Here is a 16510-nt window from a genome sequence, read left to right on the forward strand (position 1 = left end):
CTGTGTCTTTAAGTAGTAACTTTAAGAATTGTATCTTCAAAGACTATGTAACTGTGTTTACAACATAATGGTGTCTTTTTAAAAGTAGAACTTGAAAGACTCTATCTGTAATGTTCACCACTATATAAATAGACCAAAAAGCAATGTCCCTTTAAGACTCCACATGTAAAAGCAACAGTGAAATTTCCAACAGACTAGTCCCCAGTAATCCTTAGGCTTCTTTTCTCCAGGCCTTCTTGGTGGCACAGATGGGAAAGCATCTTCCTACAATGCAGGACACTGGGGTTTGATCTCTGGGTGGGGAAGATCCCCTGGAGAAGAGAATGGCAACCAACTCCAGTATTCTTGCCTGGAGAATCCCATGGACCGAGAAGCCTGATGGGGTCCAAAGAGTCGGACACAACTGAGTGACTAACACTACACATTTTCATTCTTCTCCACCTATCTGCCAGCCCAATCCTATATAATCCCACCTCATCCCATGCTACTCATCTTTAGCTGAGATTTCATCCTTCCTCTCCCCCACTCTCCCCCACCACTCTTCCACTTCCCATCCCCAATTCCTACACTCCTCTCTACTTTGATGTTTGAGTATCTGCATCTCCAGACATGTAGACCCATCCTGTCACCTGTAAGCCCTAGATTTTTCTCATCTATTTTGGATTGGCCCCTTGGGAATAACCTCATCACAAAAGGTTCCAACCCACTTTAAACTATTCCCAGGGGTGATCCAGGTAAATAAGCAGAAGGCAATCTCCAAAAATAAAACACGTTCAAACCTGGATAATTTGTAAATTATCTTTAACATTGCTGTAACACAATTTTCATTAACAATTCAAACTACAACATTGGATAGGAGGAAAATGTGAGTGGTGAACCATTTATTTACAAGAAAAAAGTGAGCAAGCCTTTTTGAAATCATCAAGTTGATTCTACTGGTTTCATCCATGGTCATAACAGCTTCCTTATGCTGAACTAGGCATTGTGCCAGGCTTTTATATATGTTATCTTACATAACCTTCCCAATGACCTATGAAGCAATTATTATTATTTCCATTTTACAGGAGCAAGCTGTTGATCTGAGAAGTTACTTATGCAAGTTTAAAAGTCTAACAAGTAGAAGAGAACAGTCATTAAAACATCAAACCCGAAGACTAACAGTAATCACTTCACAAGGGGGGTGGACCACATTTTATTTCTTATAGTTGTAATAACTTTATACTATTTTGTATTTTAAAGATTGCCTTCTACCCATTCAATTACAGAGAATGTTATAAAGGCAACAAGGACACAAGGTTTAGTGATACAAAATACTGTTTGGTGTACTCACTCTCTGAGTAGGCACATCTGTTTGATTCACTCATAGCTGGTGAGTTTTTTCTTTCCCTCCAATCACTACCATCATGTACTCTTTCTTTTTCTATGTGAAAAGAATTAACTCTCCAGTTTCTTCAACAGAAACTATAATCATTCATTCATTACTACAATAAACTTTATTGAGCACCCAGAATGTACTCTAGTACACTTTCATGTTGTCTGAGATAAAAATAAATAAAGATAAGTCCCTGCCTTCCCCAAGCTCTGTGGTGAGACAGTCTTATGAAAAGTAAACAGCCCAAAATAGCGTGCTAAACACTGGAGCAGAGGTGAGTACACAGTATTACAGGAGCCCAGAGGAGGATCAACCCAGCCTGGGGCAATCAGGGAGCTTCACAGAGGACGGAGCTTTTAAACTCAGCCTCGAAAGATACATACGAGCTTTTCAGGGAGTGAAGAAGGAGACATGAGAAGAGGAAGCCGTTCAGGCCATAGTATAAAAAGGCACTGAGGACCAGAAGAACATGGGGACAAGAATGTTATTAAAACAATGAGCTGCTTGATGAGACTATTAACAGGTTTGTGGAGGACAAGTGAGATATGAAATTAAAAAAGAAAAATTGGACAAAAAAATTCAACAATGTAAGTATATTAAGGTGTTTAAATATATTGAAGACTATGCATACATTAAATTTCAGTTATTAAAATCTATAGACCAGTGACAGAAATGCTCAGTACAAAATAAATAGCATTTGCATGTGTCTATGGATATAAAAGAGACGGAAAGGATAGTGTTAGCCAAAATGTTAGCACTAATCACCTCTGGGTGGTGGAATTATGAGTAATTTTGTTTTAATCTCTCTTTGTCTCTCTGCCTTCCAGATTTTCTGCATTAAGCCTGCATTACTTTGGCAATTAGAGGGCGAAATGTGTGCTAAAATAGAACAGTGTAAGCTGGACTCAGACTGTGGCATGCTAAGGAATTTGGACACTATCCTACAGAAAATGCAGGTTTATTTCAGGCATTTGATCAGGGACGTGAGAGGAAGATTTGCAGTTTTACAGAATTCAGTGTTGTTAAGGTGTGCATACTAGATTAAAAAGATTTGAGACCAGGTGAAAGATATGACAGGGAGAACTAAGGCAGGTGATAATAGGGATGGAAACATGTATTTGGGGTAAAATAGATAGAACTTGCAGAGAAGGCAATGGCACCCCACTCCAGTACTCTTGTCTGGAAAATCCCATGGACGGAGGAGCCTGGAAGGCTGCAGTCCATGGGGTTGCTGAGGGTCAGACACGACTAAGTGACTTCACTTTCACTTTTCACTTTCATGCATTAGAGAAGGAAATGGCAACTCACTCCAGTGTTCTTGCCTGGAGAATCCCAGGGACAGGGGAGCCTGGTGGGCTGCTGTCTATGGGGTTGTACAGAGTCAGACACGACTGAAGTGACTTAGCAGCAGCAGCAGCAGCAGCAGCAGCAGCAGATAGAACTTGTTAACTGAATATAAGGAAAGGGGGAAGGGCAGAGTTTAAGTATAACTCCAGGTTTCTGGGCACTTGGTTAGATACAGATATTGGAAGCTTAAAAAGCATAATAAGCAAAAGGCACATTTTAAGGACAGAATGATGAATTTAGTTTTATGTGTGACATGCCTGGAGGACATTCAGGTAAGAATTCTAGTAGAAAGTTGAAATATGAGCCTAGGCTCAGAAAAAGTGGACCTAGAAATAGAGACATATAGAAAGAAGATAGTGAAGCCATGAAACTGAATAAGCTTGCTCAGTGAAGGTAAAGTGAAAGGACAGAGCTGAGGCTGGCACCTTGGGAAATGCTAAGTCATAGCACAAGTTGGAGAATTCAGAGAGCCAGAAGAGCCAGAAGTTAGTAGAGTTCTTTTTGGAAACGGGGTGGTCAGGGCTGGCATCAGAGCAAGGACAAGAAGTTTTACTATAAATTTTCAGCTACTGATAGGAAATAACAGAAAGCTGACGAGTACAAAAGGCAGAGAGAGGCCATTGGCCACCATCTGAGATGGAAAGTGGAGTGTGGAGAGGCAAAATCAACAAAAAGAGTTTACTGAGATAGATTCCTTCATGGAAGTTGGGGCTTTTCTGAAAGCTGTCAAAGCCAACCTACTGCATGGCTGTTCTAAGACAGTAACTTCTCAGACAGAAAAGGAGAAACACCATAGGATATCCCTTATATGCAGAATCTTCAAAAAATACAAATGAACTTATTTATAAAACAGAAACAGAGTCACAGAGTTAGCAAACAAACTTATGGTTATCAGGGAGGAAGGATGGGGTCAAGGGATAGTTATAGAGTTTGGAATGGTCATGTACACACTGCTATATTTAAAATGGATGACCAACAAGGACCTACTGTATTGCACAGGGAACTCTGCTCAATGTTATGTGGCAGCCTGGATGGGAGGGGAGTTTCAGGGAGAACAGATACATGTATGTCTATGGCTGAGTGCCTTTATTATCCACCTGAAACTGTCACAACGTTGTTAATTGTTATGACAATTAACTATATTCCAGCTATATTCCAATATAAAATAAAAAGTTTCTTTTAAAAAAGACAGTGACTTCTACCCCCTCCCCCATTTTTTTTTTTTTTTTAACAAGAAAGGAAACTGTTGGCCACAAAGAGATGCCCAGGTCTCAGGCCTAGTTACTGGCAAGTTTAACAAGAATAAATTTCCAACCCCCTAGAGTTTACTTCACTGCACATCAACACACTGCCTCCTTATACCAATACATAAAGAAGACTCAGCTCAAAGATATCGATAATAGAATACAGTAAAATATAAATGAATTTATCCTTTGACTTGACTTGTGGAAAGAATAACGTCTTACAGCCATACAACCCTCTCTGATTACCACCTCTTTTCTCCCAGAAAACATCTACTAGCCTTTGATCCCACTGAGATTTCCAATCCATTGATCCTACCAACTTTCCACTCTCCCTAGTCATCTCAATTTTCTCTCTTCTGTACTCCCCAGCTTTAAACGCTACCGCCATTCATTATAATTCCTTTCTTGTATACATTCATGACTCCCTTGCTACTATTATTTTATTACACCCACTGGATAATCTGCAACTCCTGTTAAATCCTTCTCTTCACTTGCTCCATGCCTCCACTGTGTCAATGATCATAACAATCTACTGACTGATCTCACTTTAAATATGTGACCAGAAACTAAATGTGCCCTTTAAAGCAGCCAGACAACCTTACTGTACTTCCTCAGACTGTTCACTCTCCCTCTCAAACTATTTATACATTCTCTCTCCTCCAACATCTACCACCTCCTCCTCTATCCTCACTCTCAGTTGATGACCTTGCTTTCTATTTGGAGAAAATGAAAGCAATCAGAAGAGAACCTCAGCAGACCCCCACCATCTCAGTTATCCACCTTCCAGACCCTTTATCCATACCCTTGCCCTATATCCATGTTCCTGTCTAAAGCAATATTCCTTCCTTTGTGCACTAGATTTGGTATACCTTCTCTCTCCAATATCACTGATTTTTCTTTCTCTATTGAATCATTCTCAGGGGCTTGCAAACACGCTGCTACTGCTAGCCATCTTTAAAATAAAAAGAAACTTTTTAACCCCACCACAACTCCCATTTCCTCTGCTCCCCTGCTCCTGCTTCCTCCAAAAATTACTGAAGAATTGTCTATACTCACTTTTCCAATTCCTCCAATTCTTGTTTGCTGTTGTTCAGTCGGGCCCAACTTTTTTGTGACCCTATGGACTGTAGTTCCCCAGGCTCCTCTGTCCATGTGATTTTCCAGAAAGTATACTGGAGTGAGTTGCCATGCCCTCCTCCAGGGGATCTTCCCAACCCAGGGATCAAACTCTCATCTTCTGCATTGGCAGGCAGATTCTTTACTGCTGAGCCACCAGGGAAGCCCAATTCTTGCTTTAGCACATTCGAATCCATCTTAGGCTTTCTTATTTGTTTCCGTCAAGGTAGCTAACGATGCCCAGTCACCAAATTCATGGTCAGTTTTCATTTTACTTGGCCTTTCAGCAGCACTGGATTCAGCTAATCTCTTCCCTCTGAGACTCTTCTCTGCCTTCCAGGGTATCACATGCTCTTCTCCTCACCCTCTTAATGTCTCAGTGCCCCAGAGTTCAGTCCTTGCTCCTCTTCTCTTCTCTATATACGTTGACTTCTTGAAGATCCCTTTAGTGTTAGACTATGAATAACACCCAAATACTGGAAAATCTCTAATTTACATCTCTAGTAGACATCTCCTCTGAACTCCAGGATTATTTTACATCTCCAATTACATTTCCTTTGCAAAATGTTATCCTTATCCCTTGAACCCATAAACTTCTCTACCTTGAAGCTTGCCACACTTCAGCCATTGGCAACTCAAACTTGGTCAAACCAGAAAAGATGGAATCAATTTTTATTCCTTTCTTTCTTGTAGATACCATATCCAACCATCAGGAAACCCTATTCAAATAGAGAATTTAAATATAGACAATCTAACTTCAAATATAAAGAGAATCTGACCACCTCTCACCACTGCTACTGCTAACCCTCTTGTTCAAGCCACTATCATCTCCCACCTTGGTTATTACAGTGATATATACCAACTAGCCTCTCTGCTTCCACCTCTTCCCCAGTAGAGCAGTCAACTTGATCCTTTTGAGATGTAAGTCAAGTCTCATCCCTCCTCTGTTAAAACCATTAAAACCCTACAAAGAACCCTCTTACACTGTTGGTGGGAATGCAAACTAGTACAGCCACTATGGAAAACAGTGTGGAGACTCCTTAAAAAAGTGGAAATAGAACTCCCATACGACCCAGCAATCCCACTGCTGGGCATACACACTGAGGAAACCAGAATTGAATGAGACACGTGTACCCCAATGTTCATCGCAGCACTGTTTACAATAGCCAGGACATGGAAGCAACCTAGATGTCCATCAGCAGATGAATGGATAAGAAAGTTGTGGTACATATATACAATGGAGTATTACTCAGCCATTAAAAAGAATACATTTAAATCAGTTCTAATGAGGTGGATGAAACTGGAGCCTATTATACAGAGTGAAGTAAGCCAGAAAGAAAAACACCAATACAGTATACTAATGCATATATATGGAATTTAGGAAGATGGTAACAATAACACTATATGCGAGACAGCAAAAGAGACACAGATATATAGAAGTCTTTTGGACTCTGTGGGAGAGGGATGGAGGGGATGATCTGGGAGACTGGCATTGAAACATGTATAATATCATATAAGAAATGAATCACCAGTCCAGGTTTGATGCAGGATACAGGATGCTTGGGGCTGGTGCACTGGGATGACCCAGAGGGATGGTATGGGGAGAGAGGTGGGAGGGGGGTTCAGGATTGGGAACACGTGTACACCCGTGGCAGATTCATGTTGATGTATGGCAAAACCAATACAATATTGTAAAGTAATTAGCCTCTAATTAAAATAAATAAATTTAAATTTAACAACAACACCAAAAAAAAAAAAAAAAAAACACCCTACAAAGGCTCCCAATTTCATTCAGAGTATAAGCCAAAGGACTTAAAATGACCTGTAAAATGCTACTTTCTGTGAGTCCTTGTATCCACAGTGACCTCATCTCCAACTACTTGCCCAATTCTTCACCCAACTCCAGCCACACAGGAGACCTCCTCACTCCTTCTCTAGCAGGCTCAGCATGCTCTGCCTCAGAGCTTTGCACAGGCTGTTCCTTTTGCCTGTAAGAGATTCCTCCCAATGTCTACACAGCAAACTCCTTCACATATTTCAGGTCTTTTCTCAAAGGTGACCTTCTCAGTGAGGTCTCACCTGCCCAGTCTATTTAAAACTTCCACAATCCTTTATTCTTTTAACTCTTCTGATACTTTTTTGTTAAAGCAGCTATCACCTTGCAATATACAGCTTTATTTATGTATGTATATGTTTGTTTATTATTGTCTGTCTCTTCCCACTAGAACTTAAGCTTTAAAAAGACAAATACCTTTGTCTGTTCTGTTCACGGGTGTATTCCTGGCACATAGAAGGTACTCAATTAGCACCTATTGAATGAGTGAATCTATTTTCCTTACCAGATCATAACTTGAGGTTAGACAAATGCTTTAATCACCTATGTACCCACCTAACCATCTAAATTTATAGATACAGAGATGATTATATATATCTTTTATATACAATACATGTATACTTTTATATATAATATTTATATATATCTTATGCATATTATATGTATCTTTTAAATACATAATTATGTACACATATATTTCTTTCTTTTTTGTATCAGCCTGACTACTAGAATGTGTTCTGAACCAGGTTATCAAGCTGAAATAAAAATTGATATTGCTGGGAGAAATATCAATAATCTCTTATATGCAGATGGTACCACTCTAATGGCTGAAAGCAAAGAAGAACTAAAGAGCCTCTTGATGAAGGTGAACGATGAGAGTGAAAAAGCTGGCTTAAAACTCAACATTAAAAAAACTAAGATCATGTTATCCAGTCCCATCACTTCATGGCAAATAGAAAGGGAAAAAGTGGAAGCAATGATAGATTTTATTTTCCTGGGCTCAAAAATTACTGTGGATAGTGACGGCAGACATGAAATTAAAATATGCTTGGTCCTTGGAAGAAAAGTTATAACAAACCTACACAGCGCATTAAAAAGCAGAGACATTACTTTGCCAACAAAGGTCTGTATAGTCAAACCTATGGTTTTTCCAGTAGTCATGTATGGATGTGAGAGTTGGACCATAAAGAAGGCTGAGCACCAAAGAATTAATGCTTTTTAACTGTGGTACTGGAGAAAACTGAGAGTCCCTTGGACTGCAAGGAGATCAAACCAGTCAATCTTAAAGGAAATCAACCATGAATATTCATTGGAAGGACTGATACTGAAGCTGAAACTGCAATAGTTTGGCCATCTGATTCAAAGAACTGACTCATTGGAAAAGACCCTGATGCTGAGAAAGATTGAAGGCAGGAGGAGAAGGGGACGACAGAGGATGAGATGGTTGGATGGTATCATCAACTCAATGGACATGAGTTTGAGCAAACTCTGGGAGATAATGAAGGACAGGGAAGTCTGGCGTGCTACAGTCCATGTGGTCACAAAGAGGAGGACACGACTTAGTGACTGAACAACAACAACAAGTTTCTCATCTTCCTGGTTGACAGGGATGGCAGGAGGATGCATTACCATGAGGTTGATCATTCATGCATATCGTCAGAGATGAGTCTCTACCTACCTCTAGAAAAGTAAATGTCACTAATATTAAGAGATCATCCCATCATTAAGGCCTTAGACATGATCATCAAAAAATGGGAAAGTCACCTTGCCTTCACATATTACATATTTCTCACCACAGGCTTTTTCTTAACTATATCTTTCCAGACTTCCCCCAAGTTATTGCTCATTCCTGGTAACAGCTAAATCAACTGACCATCTTGTACTGGTTTGCCTCAATGTGTTTACTAGTTGAAGCCTGCATTAAGGGCATGATTATTTATTTCATGGTGCTCAGCTGCCTGGCCCTCTTCCAGCTCTCTCTTCCCCTAGCCTTTCACCCTGCAAAATGACAATCTCCTTCTACCTCTGAAAGCTTAAACATTCTGAAAGTTATTTGACAATCATATAATTCTCTGTCCTTGTGAGATTCTCTGTCTTCACTCTTTGAACACTGGCCTGAAGTTAGCCCATCACAAATAACCATACCAAATGCATTTTTATCCCCTTTAGCCTCAGTTACTGTCTTAACCAATGCTCTTCTCTCTTTTTGTCCAGTTCTTGTATGGCAAATGAAACGTGTAGCTATTTCAGCAAGTACAAAAAGATAATACGAACATGCCTCTGTTTAAAATATCACTTTTCCAGTATTCTTTTTAGTTTGTTCTTTATTAACCACAGTTCCATTGTTATAAAAGCCATAATAATATACTACCCTGAGTCTTGTAATCTCACAGACAGCTTCTACATTCTCTAAGCAACCAAAATCCCATGGTTCCTAATTAAAATATTCAAAGGTGAAATCTAAGTAATCTCCACGTGGTATACTAGTGCTTTTGCTTAAGTTTCTAGGGTTAAAAAAGAAAGCCTTTGCCAATAGGAAAAAAAAAGTTCTGAGTCTATAGTACAAAGACTTCAAACTGCATTTCATAGCATGTTATTTTCCTTCTAGAAAATTCTAACACTATATAATTACTTTTGTATGGAAAATGAATAATGTAAGCCTCTAATGCTAAAAACAGCTAGACAGAGACCATACAAATCAGATAGGCCTTTCCTGAAGCCAAATGAAATATTAAACTAGAAAATATCTGTGTAAGGACAGCCCATGCAGGAAAGCTCAACAGAGATAGAGCATAGTGAGGGGGGTTGGGCCAGGGGAGTTACCGGAAAAAAAGTTGATTTTCCCTCTATGTGTTAGGATTTACTCCCTTCAGAGAAACTGTAACGCTGATTGTACCTCAAGTGTCTCAGAAATATACCAATCAGAAATGCATCTAGGAGCTTCCAAGGCTTCTGGTTAAAAATAACAGCAAAAACATCAATTATGCTCCATCTATTGCGACAGAAATGCGTTGATAAAAAAGTGAAATCCCACCTACATGGGAATTAAGCCGCAGCTACTCGCTCAATTCAGAGGAAAAAAACGAGGTTCACTTGGGTCACTGGCAGAACTAATCCCAGCAAATACAGCCAGTGGGTTTGTGTGTTGGGGGAGAGGGACAGAGTAGAGAGCGCACCTCAGCGTCCTCCCGGCAAAACTGCTCCAGAAACGTGAATCCGCACCACAGGACCTCGCTTAGCCGGAAGAAAGCCAGAATCCATGGAGCAGTCTGCCGCGGCTCAGAGGTAGCCGCGACGTGCGGCAGGCATTTGGGGCTGGCCGGGGGCCCGATCGCGCCTCCCCATCTCATCCACCCTAGCCTCCAGTCTTTTCACGGGTCTCTGGCTCCAAGATCACGGACTCGGAGACCTGAAGAGGTTCTTTCTCTACCCAAGGTGGAGAACCTCCCAAAAGACATCTTAACAGGAGTAATTCCCGCGCTGGCAACGTTTCAACAGCCCGGAGTGAACAGCCTGACCCATCGGCGTTGGGACCCACGTCTGGGTCGGCCTTCCCCGCCAGCCCCACCCCCGAGCCTATCCAGCCTCAGCGCCCAGCTCCCAGCCCGCAGCCTGTACCCAGTAGGGACTTTGGGGGAGTGCAGCCCCAACGGCTGACTTTCGCTAAGTAAACAGCCATATTAGCCTCCTCAGCCGTAAGTACACCGGGGCTGAGCCGGCAGACGGCTGTCAGGAGCGCTCACAGGGTTGCCTCTGCGCTTCTGCCCCCAAGGCTGCCACTATTTCCAAACTCCTAGGCGCCAACAGTCCGGACACCGTTCTCGCTCACGGTTCAGCACCGAGGACAGCGGACATACTTTCAGCCAGGGTGGCCCCACCGCCAGGAGATCCGCGGTAGCCACGCCGGCAGGGCTGCAGGTGTCCGGACGGCGCGCCCTCCCGCATCCTACCCCCTCCGGCGTCTGGAGCCAGGCAGCGCCCGCGGCGTCTTACTTTTCTGACTGGAGTAACCCGGGTAATAGCCATAGTAGCCGGTGATCCGCAGGATGCGGTCCTCGATGGTGGCCACCCCGTTGGGGGCCGCCTTGACATCCATAGAGAGTACGGGGCGGCGGCCCCGGGCGCGGCGGGGCGGAGATCTCAGCGCGGGGCCCGAGAGCTGGTGCAGGTGTCGCCGCCGCCGCCGGTGCTGATGTTGCAGCTCGTGCTCCCGCGCCCGGGCTCTGACTCCACCGCCCGGCGCAGCACCGGCTTCGCATCACAGCAGCGGCGGCGGCGGCGGCGGCGGCGAAGCGGCCCCCACTCAGGCCGGCCTCTCCGTCAGCCTGGCGGCTCTCCCGCCTGAACAGCGCCCCCTCACCTCCGACGCCCACCGCGGCCGGGGGCGGCCCCACCTGCGCGGACTCTCATCGTTAACCCTTTTGCCCCCTTCCGGGAAAAGTAAACATCCCCCAACCCCACCTGACAGAAGGGATGCTTGGTCCAGGGCGTGGGAGGAGAGAAGGTGAGATGGTGGCAAGGGCTCAGGGAGGAGGGCCGGGGGTGAGAGAGACCCGAGCGGAACCAAGGGCTGTTAATGTAAGAGGTGTGCACTGTCGCTTGGGGAGATGACACCTTGGGGATGCCTCCGGGGCTTCGCCTGAGCTAGGCGTCTGCACCACCAGGGGTCTGCTGATCTGCAAGCTTCCCAGGGCGTTAATCAGTTTCCTCCCCTTGCCTAGACGACGGAAAGGCTTTTTCCTTAAGAAAAAAAAAAAAAAATGAGGCCCCAGCAGGTGATGCTTGGAGTGATTATTCAGGTATCGTGGACACAAAGACTGTAAGAGCTCAAGCTTCCAAGTCTAACAGTCGGTACCCGGCCGGACCCTCCAGCCTCCCAGGGAAATCATCAAAGGCTTGGAAGCCGCAGCTGTGCACTGCATGTTTATTTTGCCCATTCCAAATGCCCCGAGGAAAAATGATTTTCTTCTTATTGTCAAAACATCAGGGGTAAGCCCTTCAAACCGTAAATATCTCTGGGCAGGTGAAAGTTTTAGCTACAATCCAGAGACCTTCCACTAGGATGTAGAACGTCCTTGAAGCTGTGTGTTCAGAATGAACCCCTCCCCTCAGGTGTGACTTTTCTTCTTTGGCTAGAGAGCCACCAGGTTAGAGTTCTTGAGCAGTAAGATGATTCTTCTATTCATATCTGGCAATCACAGCCTCCTAAAAAATAATCCTGAAAGTTTCATCCCAGAAACTAAAGGGTGCCTTGAAATGAGGCTGGGTGTGAGCTAATCAGCTTAGAGGTCATTATGTCCACCTGCCATCCAGAGCCGGTTTAAGACACCCCTGCCAGACTTCACATTTCTAAAGCCTAGAGGAAAAAAAGGACAAACACAAGTCGATTTCAGTGCCCCCTCAGAAACCGCCAAGGAACCTATCACATCATTCTGCCTTCAAGCATTTCCCACGCTATGTGTGGGTCCTTAAGGGGGAAGAAATAGGCAATTTTTTTTAAGGTGAATTAGTTTGAGGCATGTGAAAATACAGAATTAAATTTCACAATGTGTTAAGGGTTTTCATGTGGACACAAAGGCTATCACAGGATCTTGAGAGTGGAGTGAATCTGAGATGATTGTGGCTGGGAGGAGAGTTCATAAAGAAACCAATTTCCTCCCACACCTGCTTTCTTGGGCCAGGAAGATGGAAGGGTAGAAAGAACTAAAAGGTCAAAATGAACTTCAAGGAGAAAGCAACTCTACTGCAACAGTGGAAGCTGACTATTTAAAGCAGAAATGAAAGGATTGGGCCTTTACACTCTACCACCTGCCCCACCCCAAAGCAATTTTCAACGCACTTCTGTTACTTTTATTATCGCCAGCTCAGTATGTTTATTTCTGTGGCACACCTTATATAGAACATTTGCACTGCACATGGTAAGTGGGTTGACCACATTAATGTAAGATGCTCCTCTGGTTTGAAGTTTCCATAAAACAAATTTGCCTCTGACCCAGGAGTCGAACCGGGGTCTCCTGCTTTGCAGGTGGATTCTTTACCAACTATCCACTTTAGACCTATCAAAGTGAAGTCGCTCAGTCGTGTCTGACTCATTGTGATCCCATGGACTGTAGCTTGCCAGGCTCCTCCATCCATGGGATTTTCCAGGCAAAAGTACTGGAGTGGGTTACCATTTCCTATATTACTAATATGCATTTAATAACATCATAATCCATAGCATATTGATACATAAATTCAACAAGAGAGAAATTAAGAAATTGAAACAAAAAGCTAATGTAACAGGAATATGACTATGCATAGACTTTAAAGACAAATGGTTTTATCCTATTCATGGTTATAATTTATTTTATCATAATTAATGTATTTAAATTCTAAATCACATTTATTGTGTAGTTGTTCCCATCTTCCTAGTTTTTCTTTGTTTTCAGAAATTTCCAGAGAAGTAGAAAAGTATTTAACCAGACCTCATCATCCATATAAACAGCAAATTCAGCATAAATTTAAATAATGTAAATACTAGACCCACAAGAGTCCATGTTTCCTTAAAGAAATCATAAAAACTCTCCGATTGACCTGGAAATTAATTTTAAAGTAGCAGAGCAGACTTTCCCAGTGGCATAGTGGTTAAGCATCTGCCTGTCAATACAGAGGACACGGGTTAAATCCCTGGTCCAGAAAGATCCTACAGGCCACAGAGCAACTAAGCCCATGGACCACAACTACTGAGCCCAAGTGCTACAGTTATGGAAGCCCATGTGCCTAGAGCATGTGCTCCCCAACAAGAGAAGCCACGGCAATGAGAAGCCCGCACACAGCAACAAAGAGTAGCCTTCCATTCTCCACAACTGGAGAAAGCCCGTGTGCAGCAACAAAGACCCAGCATAGCCGTAAATAAATAAATAAAATTTAAAAAAATAAGAAAGTGTGATAAAATAAAACAGCAGAGCATTTACAAATGTCTCCGTAATCATCTGTAATAGGGTGACTAAAACAGTTAATGCAATTGGGTACCATGATCTAGGACACACTTTTTTTAATGGAATTAAAATCCTACAACTATAAATTGATCAACAATAAAACGTAAATTTCTGCTAGTGATAAGCACTCTTTGGTACATAAAAAATGATTTAACCTTTAAAATGTATAGAAATTATTTTGACAGGAGATTTTCTAAAGTATTTTCATCTGTTTGCCTGCTGGTTTCCACAAACCCAATACACAAATTCAAATTTACAAAATGTGAACTATCAGCATACCACAAATCTATTCTGAAAAGCTTAGGAAAGACATAATTAAACAAATAAATGCTGAAGACCCTTGATTCACAAAATGTTTCCTCATAGTAGCCAGTTTCACATAATCAGTTTCCCTAGTAAGTCAATTTTCTGAGTAACTTACAACTCAACCTTACAACTTACAACTCAACTTACAACTCATCAAAAATTTGATTTCTCTGCACATTTTCAAAAATATTTCTGCCTTTTCAAAAATATTTGTAGGGCACTAAGTGCAGGGCATCTGTTTCCAGTGAATTTTGATATCTGGACCATATTTATTTTGATGATCCGATCAAGTTAGATCAGATATTTATATTAGGTGAATATACATAACTTGGCTATGTATGCTATAAAAAATCATTTGTAAGGTAATCCATGTGATAGTTAATATCTTTGTGTCTGATACTAAAATAACTGTACCAAGTAATAACATTAAAAGCTAAATATGATCACTGGGCATAAATTCTATTCAAGATAAATAGTCTGACATAAAATTGTTAAAATACCACATCAGCCTTTGTACTTTGGAAGGATTTGTAAAATAAAATCCATGGAATCTAGTCTCCCTTACTCTGATTAGCAGTCAGGGGTCCTCTTTCATGTCAGGAACCAGTCAATCTTTTTGACCATATATTATTCAGAGTTACCATTAAAACATGCTGAAAGAAAGGAAAGCAATCATTTTTTTCCCTCTGAGAAACTAATATAATGCACCTACCTCTTTGAGCTAAGACTAACTTGGCTGCTTGGAGAGCCAAGAATGTTTAAGCTTTAATACCCAAGGGCCATGTTGCCGTGTACAATCATCAGCACTATTTACAAAGAGTCGACCCTACAGTTTGCTTGGTGTATGTGTTTAAAAGCAACTGGTGTATACTTCAATTAAAAAAAAAAATCTGGTGTCTAGGCAACCAAGTGACAGTAGTCCCATCTGGGAAGAAAAAAAAGTGTAGTTTTCATATTCCATTTTCTGAAAAGCAGTTTTGAGTATTTAACCAGCAAGTCATCAACTGACCCACACTTGGATTGCTGACTCTGCCTTTCTATTTATTCTTAGGCAATGGTCAGCACTGTTAATTTACCTTTCAGCTGATGATGGGGCTGAAAGGGCTTGGGGCCCAACCCTCAGCGTTTGTCTAAGAAGTCAGGGCAAGGCCCATTCATCATTGTCCTCTGGTACCAGGCTCCACCCACAGGACTGTTTTTGGAAATACACTGAAATCCTTTGGAAAATGTCCTAAGAAATTTTAACAAATGCACTCAAATCTTAGAATTTGTCTATGACCTGTGGTTGGAGGCGGGGTGTCGGTGGTGTTTGTGTCTGTCTCTGACTCTCTTTCTCCCTCCATCCTTCCCTCCTTCCCTTTCTCCTTCTCCACCTCCCTCTCAGCCATATAGTACAGTGCTTTAGAGCGAGGTCTGTAGAGCCAGACTGTCAGGGGTTGAATCTGACCTCATTATTTTCTAGTGATTTTGGGTTAGTCTCTTAAACTCTATAACTCAATTTTCTCAACAACAAGGTAAGAATATTGTACCTGCCTCATAGAACTATTGTGAAGATTATATAGTTTACATCCATAAAGAGTTGATAACAGTGGCTGGCATCTAAAAAGCATCATGCTGTGCTTAGTCGGTCAGTCGTGTCTGACTCTTTCGGATCTCATGGACTGTATCCCACCAGGCTCCTCTGTCCATGGGGATTCTCCAGGCAAGAAAACTGGGGTGGGTTGCCATGTCCTCCTCCAGGGGATCGTCCCAACCCCTGGGTCGAACCCAGCTCTCCCGCATTGCAGGTGGATTCTTTACCATCTGAGCCACCAGGAAAGCTCAAGAATACTAGAGTGGATAGCCTATCCCTTCTCCAGGGGATCTTCCCAACCCAGGAATTGAACTAGGGTCTCCTGCACTGCCGGCAGATTTTTTACCAGCTGAACTACCAGGGAAGCCCCATAAGGATAATAAATGCCAGCTAATATTGTTTTGTTGAATACATACACAGAACCATCTGAGCTTCCAGTTTTCTCTGTAAAATGGGCTTGTACCCTCTATTTAGTAGTTGCTGTGATGATTAAGTCAGATAACATATGAAAATATCAAGTTCTGGCACATAATACGTGCACAGTAAAGACATATTTCCTTCTCCCAACACCTCCCCTGCTCTGTCCATTATTTATTATCAAAGTTAATTCATTCACAGTTCACTCACAATAATAAGAACTTCTCTGTGGCAGTTGCTTGTTTTCTTAATTGAACTATGGTTGATTTATAATATCATTTTAGTTTCAGGTGTACAGCAGTGAGATATATGTGTATATGTGTG

The 16510-nt window shown here is 42.1% G+C and overlaps 1 protein-coding gene across 1 annotated transcript in view; it reads right to left on the reverse strand.

Annotated features, from left to right (window-relative positions):
* Window positions 1-11164, reverse strand: part of SLC35F4 (solute carrier family 35 member F4) — a 287250-nt gene extending 276086 nt beyond the window's left edge. The window contains exon 1 of the mRNA XM_070797652.1: window positions 10907-11164. Coding sequence (XP_070653753.1) covers window positions 10907-11009 — 103 coding nt within the window. The 5' untranslated portion in view covers window positions 11010-11164. The remainder of the gene's footprint in view (window positions 1-10906) is intronic.
* Between the last annotated feature and the right edge of the window lie 5346 nt (window positions 11165-16510).

The sequence above is a fragment of the Bos indicus genome, chromosome 10, assembly GCF_029378745.1.
Source record: "Bos indicus isolate NIAB-ARS_2022 breed Sahiwal x Tharparkar chromosome 10, NIAB-ARS_B.indTharparkar_mat_pri_1.0, whole genome shotgun sequence".
Taxonomy (NCBI): domain Eukaryota; kingdom Metazoa; phylum Chordata; class Mammalia; order Artiodactyla; family Bovidae; genus Bos; species Bos indicus.